At 35.9% G+C, this 13,268-nt stretch overlaps 1 protein-coding gene across 1 annotated transcript in view; it reads left to right on the top strand.

Moving 5' to 3' along the window:
• Positions 1-11,545, top strand: part of ITGA1 (integrin subunit alpha 1) — a 72,272-nt gene extending 60,727 nt beyond the window's left edge. The window contains exons 25-30 of the mRNA XM_030237179.2: positions 1,609-1,722; positions 3,308-3,412; positions 4,493-4,597; positions 5,242-5,334; positions 6,803-6,919; positions 7,745-11,545. Of these exons, the coding sequence (XP_030093039.2) occupies positions 1,609-1,722; positions 3,308-3,412; positions 4,493-4,597; positions 5,242-5,334; positions 6,803-6,919; positions 7,745-7,789 (579 nt within the window). The 3' untranslated portion in view covers positions 7,790-11,545. The remainder of the gene's footprint in view (positions 1-1,608; positions 1,723-3,307; positions 3,413-4,492; positions 4,598-5,241; positions 5,335-6,802; positions 6,920-7,744) is intronic.
• The last annotated feature ends 1,723 nt before the right edge of the window (positions 11,546-13,268 follow it).

Here is a 13,268-nt window from a genome sequence, read left to right as displayed (position 1 = left end):
CCTTTTTTATTCCTTCCTTCCTTTGGAACACAGTGAGTTAGGAGGTCTCAGATGGTCGGTCTCCTGCAGAGTAGTTCTGGTGGGTTTTAGACATTCTATTCTCAGCTGGGAAAAGAGAGCATGCCTGGGTAAATGAGAACTTGGACTACCCCTGCTGCAGGTTAGAACAGCCATTTCCAAAATCCTGTCACATTTATAATGGTAAATGCCACACTCCAAGAACGTGGTCATCCTTCTTGAATGGATACTGCAAAGTAAAATCACATGAGAAAGATATTCAGTGGACTCTACTCTTGTGAGATCCTTCTGGACTACTACATCCAGCTCTAGAACTCCCAAAATAAGGACATGGACCTTCTGAAGTGGGTCCAGAGGAGCGTCCTAAAGATGATCACAGGGCTGGAGCACCACTCCTGTGAGGACAGTCTGGAACAGTCAGGTCTATTCAATTTGTAGAAGAGAAGACTCTCTGGAGACCTCATTGGGGCCTTCCAGTACCTGATGGGAGGCTTCAAGAGAGCAGAAGAAGTAGGAGAAACAGTTTTGACAAGGACAGGTAGTTATAGGACAAGGGGGAATGGCTTTTAACTGAAAGGGAGGTAGATTTAAATTGGATATTAGGTGGTGAGGCACTGGAGAAGTTGTGGATGCCCCATCCTAGAAGTGTTCAAGGCCAGATTTGAGCAGCATCTTTTAGTGGAAGGAAGGTGTCCCTACCCATGGCAGGAGCTTGGAACTTTAGATTATCTTTAAGGTCTCTTCCAACCTAAACTAGTCCACAATGTTATGATTCTGTGATTAAAAGTCTGACCTAAAGTTGCAGCAAAACTGAATTTTGTTATTTTGAGAGCATCCTGTTTCACAGTGTTAAATCCAAAACTGATCAAGGGTCCCATATAATAATAGCATGAAAGTCTCTAAATCAACTTTCATCTGTAAAAAACGGGATATGATAAAATTCCTGCTCTCACTAAATAGCAATGACAAAGGGGTTTTTTCCTATTCTTTTAGGCCACTACAGTGTTTTTCTCTGCTACCTTTTCTCTTTGTCTGCTGTGGATATCTGAGGCATTATTCATCTAATTTGCCAGTCTATGTTTTCTGAGTCAAAAAGCTGCTGGATTGCAGAGCATACCATTTATGGTCTTGTAAATTAAAACTCATCTTTGCAATCACCTAATCACAAATAAGTAGCCAGGAGGAAAAAAGTTTAAAAGGTTCTTGAGCATTTATTAAGTTTGTCCACTTCAGAGGTGGTATCACCAATTCCCCTGCTAGCAATTCCACCTAGGAATTCCAATCCTCAACCACAGCAGGTCTTTCCAGAAAGAGCTGTTGCTTACAGGTATGTCCTGTTGTCATCAGAGAAAACAGAAGAGAGGAACAGGAGAGCACAAGAGCAATTACCTAAGCACACCTGAGGAGGAGCCAGCAGGAGCCCCACTGATACAGTGGCTTCTCTCCTCTATAAAGCACTTTTTGCATAACTAACTGTGAAAATATAAAAAGGAGCAGAAGAAAATAAAAACACAGGAAAGGAAAAAACTCGCAATCAAATTCCAACAAAAAGAGGAAAATACTAGTCAAAACATTTTTCTTTTTTTATAGATTGAAAAAGGTGAACAATTCCCAATGCCAAACCTCACACTGCAGATCTTATTTCCCAATGTAACAGCTGCCAAAAACACTCTTCTCTACCTTACTGCATTGTCACATTCCCAGGTAAGATAGGAATTTCTATTTTTATGATCAATTTAAATTTGAAATTTATGTTTAAGGAACTGTAAATTGCAAACATTTAGGATTATGCATTGCTTTTAGTCTAAATAACAAGATACTGTTGTTTTAAAAGTATGTACAGAGGTGCATAAGAAGACAAAGGGACAAATTTTCATAAAAGGAAACAAGCAGATATAAAATGGTGTTGAACAATAACTGTACTGTTACAAGGCTAGTTTGTTGTATTGCAAGTGCTGAGATGTCCAGACTCAGATTGAGCCTCATATTCTCTTCATTGTCAGAAGTGCTTATTGCAAACGCTCGAATACCACTCTGCTCATCTAGAGCCCAACCTCCTGTCACTTCTCTTCTTTCGGGTACTGAAATTAACTTTCATGCATGTCTGCTCTCCAGCACTAGCAGTCCTCTGGCTTCTTCCTTCTCTGGGGCACTGAGACTTCTTGAAGGGGATGGTAGGTCGTATGTTTCAAATGCTCTTCACTGCAGCTCTCATTTGAGTTTTTCCATTTCAGTCCTCCAGTGCAACTGGCAAAGATCACAATTCCAACAAATTCCATTATCCTAGAGCTGTAGTTGTTACAGCTAGAGCTATATCAATAACAGCATGGCTGAAAAACCCAGCTTTCACTAAGTAGTGATCTAAACCTCCTTTTTTTTTCCTTTCCCTCAGAGACATATACACATGAACCTCCCTGCTAATAATTTCACTTAGTTTTGCAGTGTTGCCCAGCTGAAAAATAAATCAAAATATATGAGTGAGGTTCACTTCAAAACAAATATCAAATGAGCAAAAAAACCCATATTTAGAACACAAAAAACTTGTGTCTGTTCTTGATTTCCTTTCCTCATTATTGTCATTCCTAGTCAATCACCCCATTTGACACGTTTACATATAAACTCAGTAAACCTTGTTTTTTTCTGAGACAAATTTCATGTCCTGCTAGCTACACCTAGTGATAGGAGTGTGACAAAGTGCATTACAGAGGATTTGTAATCCTTTTCATGCTAGCAGTGTGAAAGTCAACGACCTGACTGAAAAAAATCAATTTCCGCACACTGAAGGCACCAAAGGATTTCCTAGGTACCTGTGGAGCAGTCGCAGAGATCCATCAGTGCTCCAGCATCCGCTCCCCCTCCCTGGATATTGCCAGTGAGGATTCTGCATCCTGCACTTAACCTGTCTGTCTGCTTGCTAGGGCAGAAGCTCTGTGGTTTCCCATGCAAAAGCTGTTTAGCTCATTTAATAGCCAACTCTTGCTGGTTCACATAATGGTCATCTTGCAGGAACCTCTTGTTTGCTTGTACAGGTGTTAAAGCAGCTGCATAGAGTTAAAGTTAAATTATCTCATAAATATTTCATGTGCTGTTTGAATGATGATACTTCAATACATAGACATCTGAATTTTCTATTCTGCATTCTTGCAATATGCTATTTTATTTTAGTGGCTAGTAGACATTATAATTGTTATTAAATATTAAATATTATCAATGTTGACTTGTTTCCAGATTTTTTTTCCAGATTGCATATCCAGACAATAGAAATATTTATTTGTATTTCTGCTTGCAGAATGCCATCTGCCAAAGTAGTTACCCTGTTGATCCCTTAAAGATTGGCACTGGGAAACCATTTGTGTTGTCAAAAATAAAAGAACCTACAAGGGATACAATTATGGTAAGCCTATTCATAGTATATATATTCATCCCAGACATTAATCCAGATCTTGGAGCTGAGTACTTCTGAAAAAGATGTGTAAAAGCTGTTTTGAAATGTTATCATTTGGAATCACACTTTGTTTTAATCACTTAGAAAACCTTTCTTATGTTGACTAGAGCTTGGCTTTTATTTGGCTGCAAAAGTCAATGTGGAACTGAATTTAGATAGTTTGGTGTTTAATTTAAAAATGTGCAAATAGCAGTAGCATATTTGGCAGCTGAATAAATCATTACTGTCTATTTTTCCATTGTAATTAATAAATAGTAATATTTTAGATGCTTCTTATGTCCCTTTCAGCTTCTTTAGACATCCAGATGACCTGGCAGGTTTCCCATGCAACTGTAATTGATGATCCCATTTGGAAAAGCCTAGCCCTTCACATTTAGATGAAAGAGTTACAGAGGGATTTTGATGCTATAGTTATGTTAGCCTGTCGGGGGAAGGTGTCCTCACACAGAGGTGAAAGTGGAGTTTCTGGTGCAAATGAAACCATGTCATGGGAAGAGTATCTTGCCATGCCTACAATTGTCCTTCACAGAGGTGAAAAAAGTCTAGGCTAAGTGGTTTCCAACTTTTTACAACATAATCCTGCTGTACTCCCAGCTAGCAAGTGATACTAGGAAGTAAAGCTACTTGAATTTTCACACACACATATTTTCCTGCTTGAGAGATTCAGGCGTCCCAAGATTTGCAAAACACTTCAGAAGAGCCATAGCTGGGTTGGTAGAAAAACACTTGCTCTTGCAAGCTGAGCCTCCCTTAGGAGTTCTCTGATGACTTTTACTCCATAGCTGCAGCTACAGAGATTCCTCAGGGCTTGCCAGCCTGCAAAAACTGAGTCTGTTCCTGCACAGCATAAATATCTCAACCTGTTTTACATAATGCAGTGTCATTTCTACATAAAAAGCTGTAGTAATCAATACCAGTTTATTATGGGTATCATAGCAAGTGATCTGTATATAAAGTAGTTTATGTGGTTTTATTTTAATGATGTGAAAAGTCTCTTCCTATTACCTCATGCTGGTGCCTTTCAAACAGGACTGTGATACTTACAGCTGTGCCTCTATTAATTGTGCCCTGGTCCCATCTGACATATATCAAGTGAATGTTTCATTGAGAGTATGGAAACCTACCATCATAAAAGTAAGTAAATCCTGTTTGTATTCAGAATACTTTCAGGTTTGAGAAATGTAAGCCAATGTTTCTAATGTCTATTAAAATTGTGCCTTTCAAATCTTAAGTGTTTCCTCTAGTATTTGAAGTAGTTTCTTTTGCTATTTTAAAATTTCCTTAAAACTGGGTCACACGCACTTTCTTATCCTTAAAGTACTTACAATTTAGCAGGAGTTTAAAACCATGATAAGAAGACAATCCTTACTTATTCTGTATTGATGGTCCTTTTCTAATAGCTACTTATGCATCCACAAAGTCTAATCCAGCAGATATAAGAAGGAGCACATATTTTTGAAGTAAGTCTGTGAAGATTTCTAAACTCTAGAAAGCATTTTTTTGATTAAAAAAAAAACCAAACAAAAGAGAGGCATTAGTATTCCAGAACTGATTAATATTATTTTGAAATCTCTGCTATCTACACTTTCAAAGCAGTACTGCTGTCTTGCAAGTAATAATGTGTGCTGGAAGTGACATACATGAGCAGTTTCACTAAATTTCATGTTTTTGAGCATCCTCCCAAAGCATTAAGTTTTTCCTTCACTCTTCTCATTGCTACAAAGTTTTCTACTAAAAATACCTAAGTGTAAACCATAGCAACTACTCTCTTCTTTCAGGCCAGTATTCACAGCTTAACCCTTGTTGTAAAAGCATTACTTAGGAGTGAGAACTCATCACTGATTTTGAGAAATGACCATCAAAAACTGGAGGTAAGAGTGTGATAATTGATGTATTTATTCTCCATAGAATTTTGTTGTGCTATGGAAACATTATTTTTCATCCATTACTAACGAACTGATTGTTAACTTTAGTAATGCATTAACCTACTCTAAACAGAAGTGATTTTGTATTACAGTAGAAATGTCAGAATTAGTCAGAATATAACACCAAAAGCCCAGTGCACTCCAATGTAATTAGGTAGGGATAAGTACTATCTGATTTTTTCTGCTTGCTGTAATATAAATACTTCCTGTAGCTATGTAAATTAAAAATATAATTAAGATTATTTTAAGGAATCAATTGTATTTGAAAATTGTTCTGAATCAATTCAAATTGGTCATACTTGGTATTTTCTTTACTATTTCCTTATTTATTCTTTCCTTCTACTTTTCTACCCAGGATGTGTATTTGAAACAGGACCCTTTATTTTTCAGACATTCATTAGGATTTTCCTAGATAAGGAAATATATTACATGACAGTAGTGGCATCAGGCATAAACAGAAATGTCTAAAATTTTCTTAGAGGTATTATTCATCCTTTTACAACTCTCAATTCTAAGCATTTATAATGTTTAAACATTGGTCTTTTGTGATAACTTGTACATGGAGGAGCTTACTTACTACAGTGTCCATTTTTTACACAGAAGTCTTATTATGAGTTTTTATTGTTTATAGTCCAAAATTTAGAAGAATAATATTCAGTGTGAACTACATCTTGCACAAAATATTTTTGAAAATTATTTGAAAAAATTCATGGTCCGTTGTTAGCTGGTTTTGTATCTAGAAATTTCTTTTAAGTGGCAGATTAAAATTTAGTCAAGGAGTAAAAATACAGCTGAGAGGCTTGCAGATAATGAGAGACATGGAATTTCAGATTTAACTTTTTTAGGGACAATTTCATGCTTAGTTTTCAGTTCTTCAACGCTCTTTTTATGTATAAATTTGGTCTCTAATAAAGTCTTTAGTTAATTCAAACTCCTATATGATCACATTTATTTAAAAGTGAATATTACTTGTTTCTGTTGGGTTTACACCAGTTATGCCATGTTTAAAATCCAGGTAGTGTCTACACAGGCTTTTACACTTTGCTTACCTCCATCTTTCAGGGAGGCTGGCACTGAGTGAGGAAGAGTGTACTGAAGAAACTCCTTAGCTTACTCTTCCACTGCTCATGATTTTGGTCCTGTGTCCTTTAGAACAATGATTACTGACTTGTAGCAGGGCCACTATCAAAAATGAATGCACTTACAAAATACTTACAAAAATGCAAAATACTTACAAAAGTGTAAACACAGCCTTTCATGCTGGAGATTATTTTCTTAATTCCCTCCTACTAATTCCTGCAGGAAAAATGAAGTGGTATCCTGGGAAATCACTGCATACAGATTAATTGCTGCTGCTGTTTTGATATTTTAGAAGGACACATTATTTACTCCTTATGCTCTGAACACTTTGCAGACCATGATCAAGATTTCCAAAGAACACCCACCGGGTACAGTCCCCTTATGGGTTATCCTCCTGAGTATCTTCGCCGGACTCTTGATTCTTGCACTGCTTATATTTGCTCTGTGGAAGGTAAGCTGCACGTCCCTGTGTTCAGGAGCCTAAACAAATATGCGAAATTCTCCGTCATTTCTTTCTCATAACTAGAACCTCAAAGAAAATAATTTTATCTAGTATTAGATAAAGTAGTAACGTGAAATCCTGAAGAAATTACAAAATAACTAATTACACCACATTTTTCTGATGTGGAGCGAGCAGTGCTGCCTGATTGAAATCTATATTGCCCTGATGTTAATAAAAGAAAAATAGGATAGTATAGTACAAGCAAGGGTTTATTAAGGGATTTTTCTATCAGCTTTTGCTGTGACCTTTTTCAACTAGGTTTTTATTCTGTTGGGCAAGAGATGATAGGCCCTGTGGTGTAAGTCTTGCCACAAGTGGGCACTCTTCCCCAGGCTAAATATTTTGTTCATAATTAAGTTAGAAGGTTACAGTTTATAAATTTCAACGTTCATAATCTTTCAAAAATTTTTACATTTTAAATTTTTTAAATTAAATTTTTAAAAAATTTTTAAATTTTTAATTTACATTTTTTAAATTTTAAATAATATTTTATTTTATAAAATAAAATATTATTTATTCAACTGAGTAACAAATATTACTTGAAGCATTTTAACCCTTGACAATATGTTAAAACAATGATTCAGCAATCACTCTACTATATATTAACTGTACTTAGCTTTTCTATTCCAGGAAAAAGAGTGACGTGATAACATATTCATTAACTTTGTACAGCAGTGCAAGTACTAAAATAGTAGGAAGAACAAACACATAAATGTAACCAGTATGGTTTGTATGCTTTGAGCAGTTCTTAATAATGTTTCTTCTTTTCTGCAGGCTGGATTTTTCAAAAGGCCGTTAAAGAAGAAAATGGAGAAATAAAAGAAAAAAAAAAGAAAATTTAAAAAAGACAGAAATTTTTTTGCTCAGGTCTGCCTCCAAAATGTTACTGTAAAATTATGAACTTATATGCAGTGGTTACAATGCTTTCAAGTGCTGGTGCATCAAAAAAACCCAAGAAGCAGAAAAACAAGGAGAAAACCAAGCGCACATGCAAAGAAATGATGCAAAAAAAGAATTAACAACCTTGCAGCATTTTGTGATCTTCATGAATATAACTTTAAGCGTTACTCATTTTTGGAGAGTAACTGAGTTCAAAGATTCTAACATTTTTGAATACAGAAAGTTTGTAATCTTATTTTTATATACCTATGTATGTGGAATAATTTTTCATTCCAAATTACACAACACATCTGCTTGTATGTAGCAATCCCAGTCTTTTTTATTACCTTAAGATTTTCAAAAGGAAAATTCATAATTTTTAAAATTCCCTCCTAATGTCTGTTCTGTAGAAGTAGATTGTCAATTCACAAGGCAGAACATGCAAACTTTGAGAATGCACCAAATACTCTGTGATAGCTGATGCAATGGCAACTCAGAAGACAGAAGCACCTTCAGAATATTGGGTAAAAATTACTTAAATGCCATGGATTTCTCTTTCTTTTCATTTTAGCATATCCAGCTGAATGAAAGATATTCCAAGAAAGAGATTTTTATGGTCAAGGACCATAAAGGGTTGATCCATTAAATCACATAACACTTTGAACTTGAAATATATTTTTGGCAGGCCTAAAAATGCACAAGACATTCAAGCCCATCTGATTGCACACTGTACTCAAATAAGCAGGGGCATAATTTTATCTGCAAATTGAAATGTCCATATTTATGCAGAAAATGTTTTGAGGCACCCTGAAAGTTTGACTCTTGCTGTATATCTTGGAGTAGCCAGCAGGGTGCTTCATAAACTGTCACTGTAAATTTCTTGTGTAGCTATTTAATCCAATGAATTTAAAGTGTACAAAATGAAAATTAACAAAAGAGCACAGATAGGAAATTCATCACTGGCAAGCTTCTTCTAGTATTATAAGTCACAGCTCATCTGTATTACTTAGGAATTTAAGAAGTGATGAAGAATTTGCATACTAAATAAGCACTTAAAAATGATGTTTATTTTGTGTCAAAGATTAAAAGTTTATATGAGAATACACTGAAATGTAGATAGCAAAATGTTTCTTTAAGAAAATTTTTCTTTCTATTTAGATCATTCAGTTTCTTCCTTTCTTTCATGCACTTGTCTTCCTCCCATGAGGATCTCTCCTTGAGGCTCATGGCTGTGCCATGACCTTGAGAGCTTCCTGTGTTTCTTGGAGCCACATGAAATTAACAGGAGAAAAAGGATGCAAGCTGGCAAAGTGTAATGCCGCCTCAGCATGACTCAGTATTGATTGCCACTAGATCAGAAAATGCTGAGGAGGTGTTCTAAGTTCTGTAAGAAATACTTGTTGGCAGAAAAGCTTTGCCTTGCTAAGGAAGCCAGGAAAATTTGTTCCTCCTCTTGGGACAAATATCACTGAAGGAAAAAAAAAAAAAAAAAAAAGTTTTCCAAAATGTTTTTGCTTATCACTGTCTTTATAGTAAAAGCTTAAAAAGAGTGATAAATTTTATAAACACTTATTTTTCAAGAAGAGAATATAGATTGGGCTGAACACGCTGACAGGTAAAACTCTCAAAGTGTGCCAGAAGGTATTTCATTGCTTGAAAGGTGATGTTCCTCTTCAGTACCTTTTATTTAGTAACTAAGTTAGAGAAAGTAGCTATTGGGAAAGGCTGGCTTTTGTGACTGCAACAAGTAGGATTGAGTTCGAAAGTGTTGGCAATTTCTCCTAGTGTCTGTGGGAAAGGTGGTTATTTCATAGCAGCAGTCTGCTGAAGGTAGCAGTATGACTCAGAGGAGAGGGCAGAGCCCTCCGTGGGAACACTGTGGGTGGTTGAGCTTTGCAGAGCCTGGGAGATCTGCTGAGGCAGTGGGATGTGGTGTCTGTGCTCATCTGGACAGCTGGAAGGGCCCCCTGCCTGAAGGGGGTCTGAGCACAGAACAGGAATGGAAGCAGAAAAGTGACATAGAGGAATTGTAGATAGAAACCCTGCTTCATTAATTGTGAAAGAAACCAAAAATCTATTTGTTGAACTGTAAAAAATCACAGCAGTGATTTCAGTTAGGAAAATGATTTATAAAATTTATTTTAGGAAAATGTATTTTTTGCCCATTTGTTTGAAAGGATTAAATAGCACTTGTCACCATAGCATTTGAACACGTTGAAATTGTAATTTTTTTTTTTCTCACAGTATCTCTGAAAAGGCATAGCAGTGTTTTTAAGCTCTAATGAGTTTGTAAAGGAACAGAATTTTGAAGGAATTGTGACTCACCTATGCACACATAGGAAATCTATGGTAGATGAGGAAATATTTGTATTTATTATTATTCATTCAGTTTGTTAACAATGAGGTCATTTTTCCTGGCTTCATAAAATTACTCACAAGTTGTTTAAGACACATGTAATTCTTAGGCATCATACTTTTAATAAGTCTTTCACTATTTAGTTATGATAAGCTGTTAACCAGAGCTTTTCATTTTTCCCATGACATTTCATATCTTATTTTAAAGCATCAGCCTAACTGAAAAATATATAAGTCAAAAGAACAGTCTATTTCCCTAGATGAAGACTATGCAAAAATAAATCAATAGTATTTATCAATGTAGAGTATGTTTAAGATCAGTGTTTCATTTTAGACTTTCTTTGCACTGTAAAAACAGTAATAAGCTTTGTATAACCACACTGCTTTCCTCTTTCATGATGCTTTCTCTCTTTTCAAATTTGTTCTATTATCATGTTTTCAATTATAATATCTATTTAAAAGATAAGTATACATACATACATACAAGTATGTCAAGGGGATAGCACTATAGCACATTATTCTTACACAATTCTTAGCCATTAGTAAACTTGCTATTTTTATCCATACTAGCCTTTCCACACAGCACTGGAAGAGCAGTATTTTACTGCTTTTCATGATATACAACAAAAACCTACTGAAAGCAATATTGCAAGTATCAGGAACATCTCACTTAAATTTGGCAGGCACTAAAGGTACCAGAACTTAATTTTATAGCATGTAACCAGTTTTATTGCTAAAAATAGACACATTAGGGTTGTAGTATGATTCTAATAACTATGAAGATAAATGTTTTTTATTGAAGCAAATTTGTGTAAAAATTAATAATAAATTGGGTGTGTAATGAGAGATTAGGCAACTAAAGGATTCTGGCCCACCCAGCTCAGTTCCTAACTTCAGCACTGAAGTAGGTGACTTAATGGAAATGGATAAGCTGTTTTTTCATAGGGCAGGGATTCTCTGCTCACTCCTGCCTCAATATCAGGTTGTTCTAGAGATTGGTGATCCCATACATGATTTTACAAATCTTAGGAAACAGCTCCCTTAGAGCAATCTTGAGCAGCTGCTTGTGCTCCGTGGGCAGTTCCTTTGTTTGTCTGGTTTCACTCTAAGTCATTACTATGAGCCATTACTACAGACACAGCCCACATACCCTGACCCTTTACCTGAGCCCTTTAGTACATATCCTGTGCTGAATCATTTTGAGCATAGTGTTCCTCTTCTTCAGAGCTTGAGTCAGGGGAATCCACCCTGAACTGAAGCCAAGGGTTTTCATCTCACCTGGCACCAAGAGGCTGGAGTTAGGGTCATAGTCATCTAATGAATTCTGCATAACCTAATTGGTTAATTTCTCTAATTGCCTATTGTATAGATGATGACCATTCAAAAATAAAAGCAGATAAGGTAATCAGACTGTACTGCTCCTAACTATACCACTTAACAGGAATAAACGGGGATTTACATACTTTTTAGGAAAACCACAACATTCTGCACAGCATTTTCTTTTTCCTGTAAAAGTATACTATGTGCTTTATTGATTAAAAAAGAAATTAAGAGTCTAACAAGTCTCCTGTGTAGTTTGTTTGCTTGTTATTGATATAAGAATGATATTAACTCATCTCAGTATCTAAAAACAGATTCATCTACCTGTCAATAGAAAGGCATTGTTGAAACAAGCATTCTTGCACAGCATAACATCCAGGAAAGCTTGATGTGGTCAAGCTGTCAGAAATACATTGTCATTAGATTCATGGACTTTGTGCTTAATAACCATTTTGAAAGCTTTTTAGAAGATCATATGACTTCCTGGCATAGAGTTGTTTCCATGACACTAAATAAAAGTTGAAAGACACATTCATTCATTCATCTAACATTCTTCCTGTCCACAGATTCCTCTGCACAACTTATTCCTGTAACCCAAATAGTTTATGGTCTTGCATAATTATAAATGATTTTCATTAATGTCCTTAGACCTAGTAAATGTTTGTATCAAAACTTCCTAGAAGGCAAAGATTATACCTTTTATATCACCATTAACTTTTAGAAAACATTACAAAATATGTAATAACTGTTCTCTCATCGAAGACTACTTTGATGCTGAATCACAGCTCTCTAACAGCAACATCCTGTCTAGTCATGGGGGAGTGCTGACCAAACTAACTACTCTGTATGTATCTGATCATTAAGAGTTTGCTGGACCTTGACAGTGGGAGCATTTCAATGAAAATCAGGTGAAAAAAAATCAATTTCTAGTTTTGGTTGGTTGGCCTAAATTGCTTTTCAGTGGAATTAATGAATAACCAGAATCATTTTCTCACAGCAGGAACTGTAATGTGATGTGTGATTTTCACAGAATTGGATTATAATTCATTGTGTTTATCAGAAGAAGACCTTAGCACTTCACAGTTCAGAGATAATACCATTTCATGCAGTGGGTGTGATTTGAGGCCTGTGACAATAAAGAGTCATACAGATTAAAGTGCTGATGGAGTTTTAGTAACAAATGGCTGATACCACAATTTAGACAGCACAACTGGATTCTGCTTTTAAAAGTGGGAGACAAAATGAGCTATAATCAGTGAAATCATGGTTTAGTTAGAAAGACTGAGGGTTGGCACCTCAGAGATAATCGGATTTTGTTCATTAATTAAAAAAAAAAAAGTCACTGAAAGACCTTAGGCAGATTTTGATTCTGACTTTAGCACAGTGGGGTATAGAGCTACTTTTCTGCTTTTCCCTGCTCATGCTCTTACCCTTCTGCCCTTCTTCTTTTCTCAGTTTCTGAGCATTATCGGAAAGGACAGACATTCCTCAAGGGCTCTCTGAATGTTGCATGTCCTGGGGATTTTAAAAGACATGGGATAGGGAGCAGAGGTGTTCGAAGCAGATTAACTTACAGATCTAGCGAGGCAATTTGTCTTGGCACGCTTTGTCCATCCCCTTCACCCTTTCACTTTCAGTGGTGGTGAAAACACATTTCTTGGTTATGGTTCAGCTTGATTTGATATCGGAAGTTAATATTTATTGCAAAGCTTCACTTATCTAGCTCAGTATTACCTATGGTCCT

This window comes from Serinus canaria, chromosome Z (assembly GCF_022539315.1).
Source record: "Serinus canaria isolate serCan28SL12 chromosome Z, serCan2020, whole genome shotgun sequence".
Lineage (NCBI taxonomy): Eukaryota > Metazoa > Chordata > Aves > Passeriformes > Fringillidae > Serinus > Serinus canaria.
This window is presented reverse-complemented; position numbering and strand designations above follow the sequence as displayed.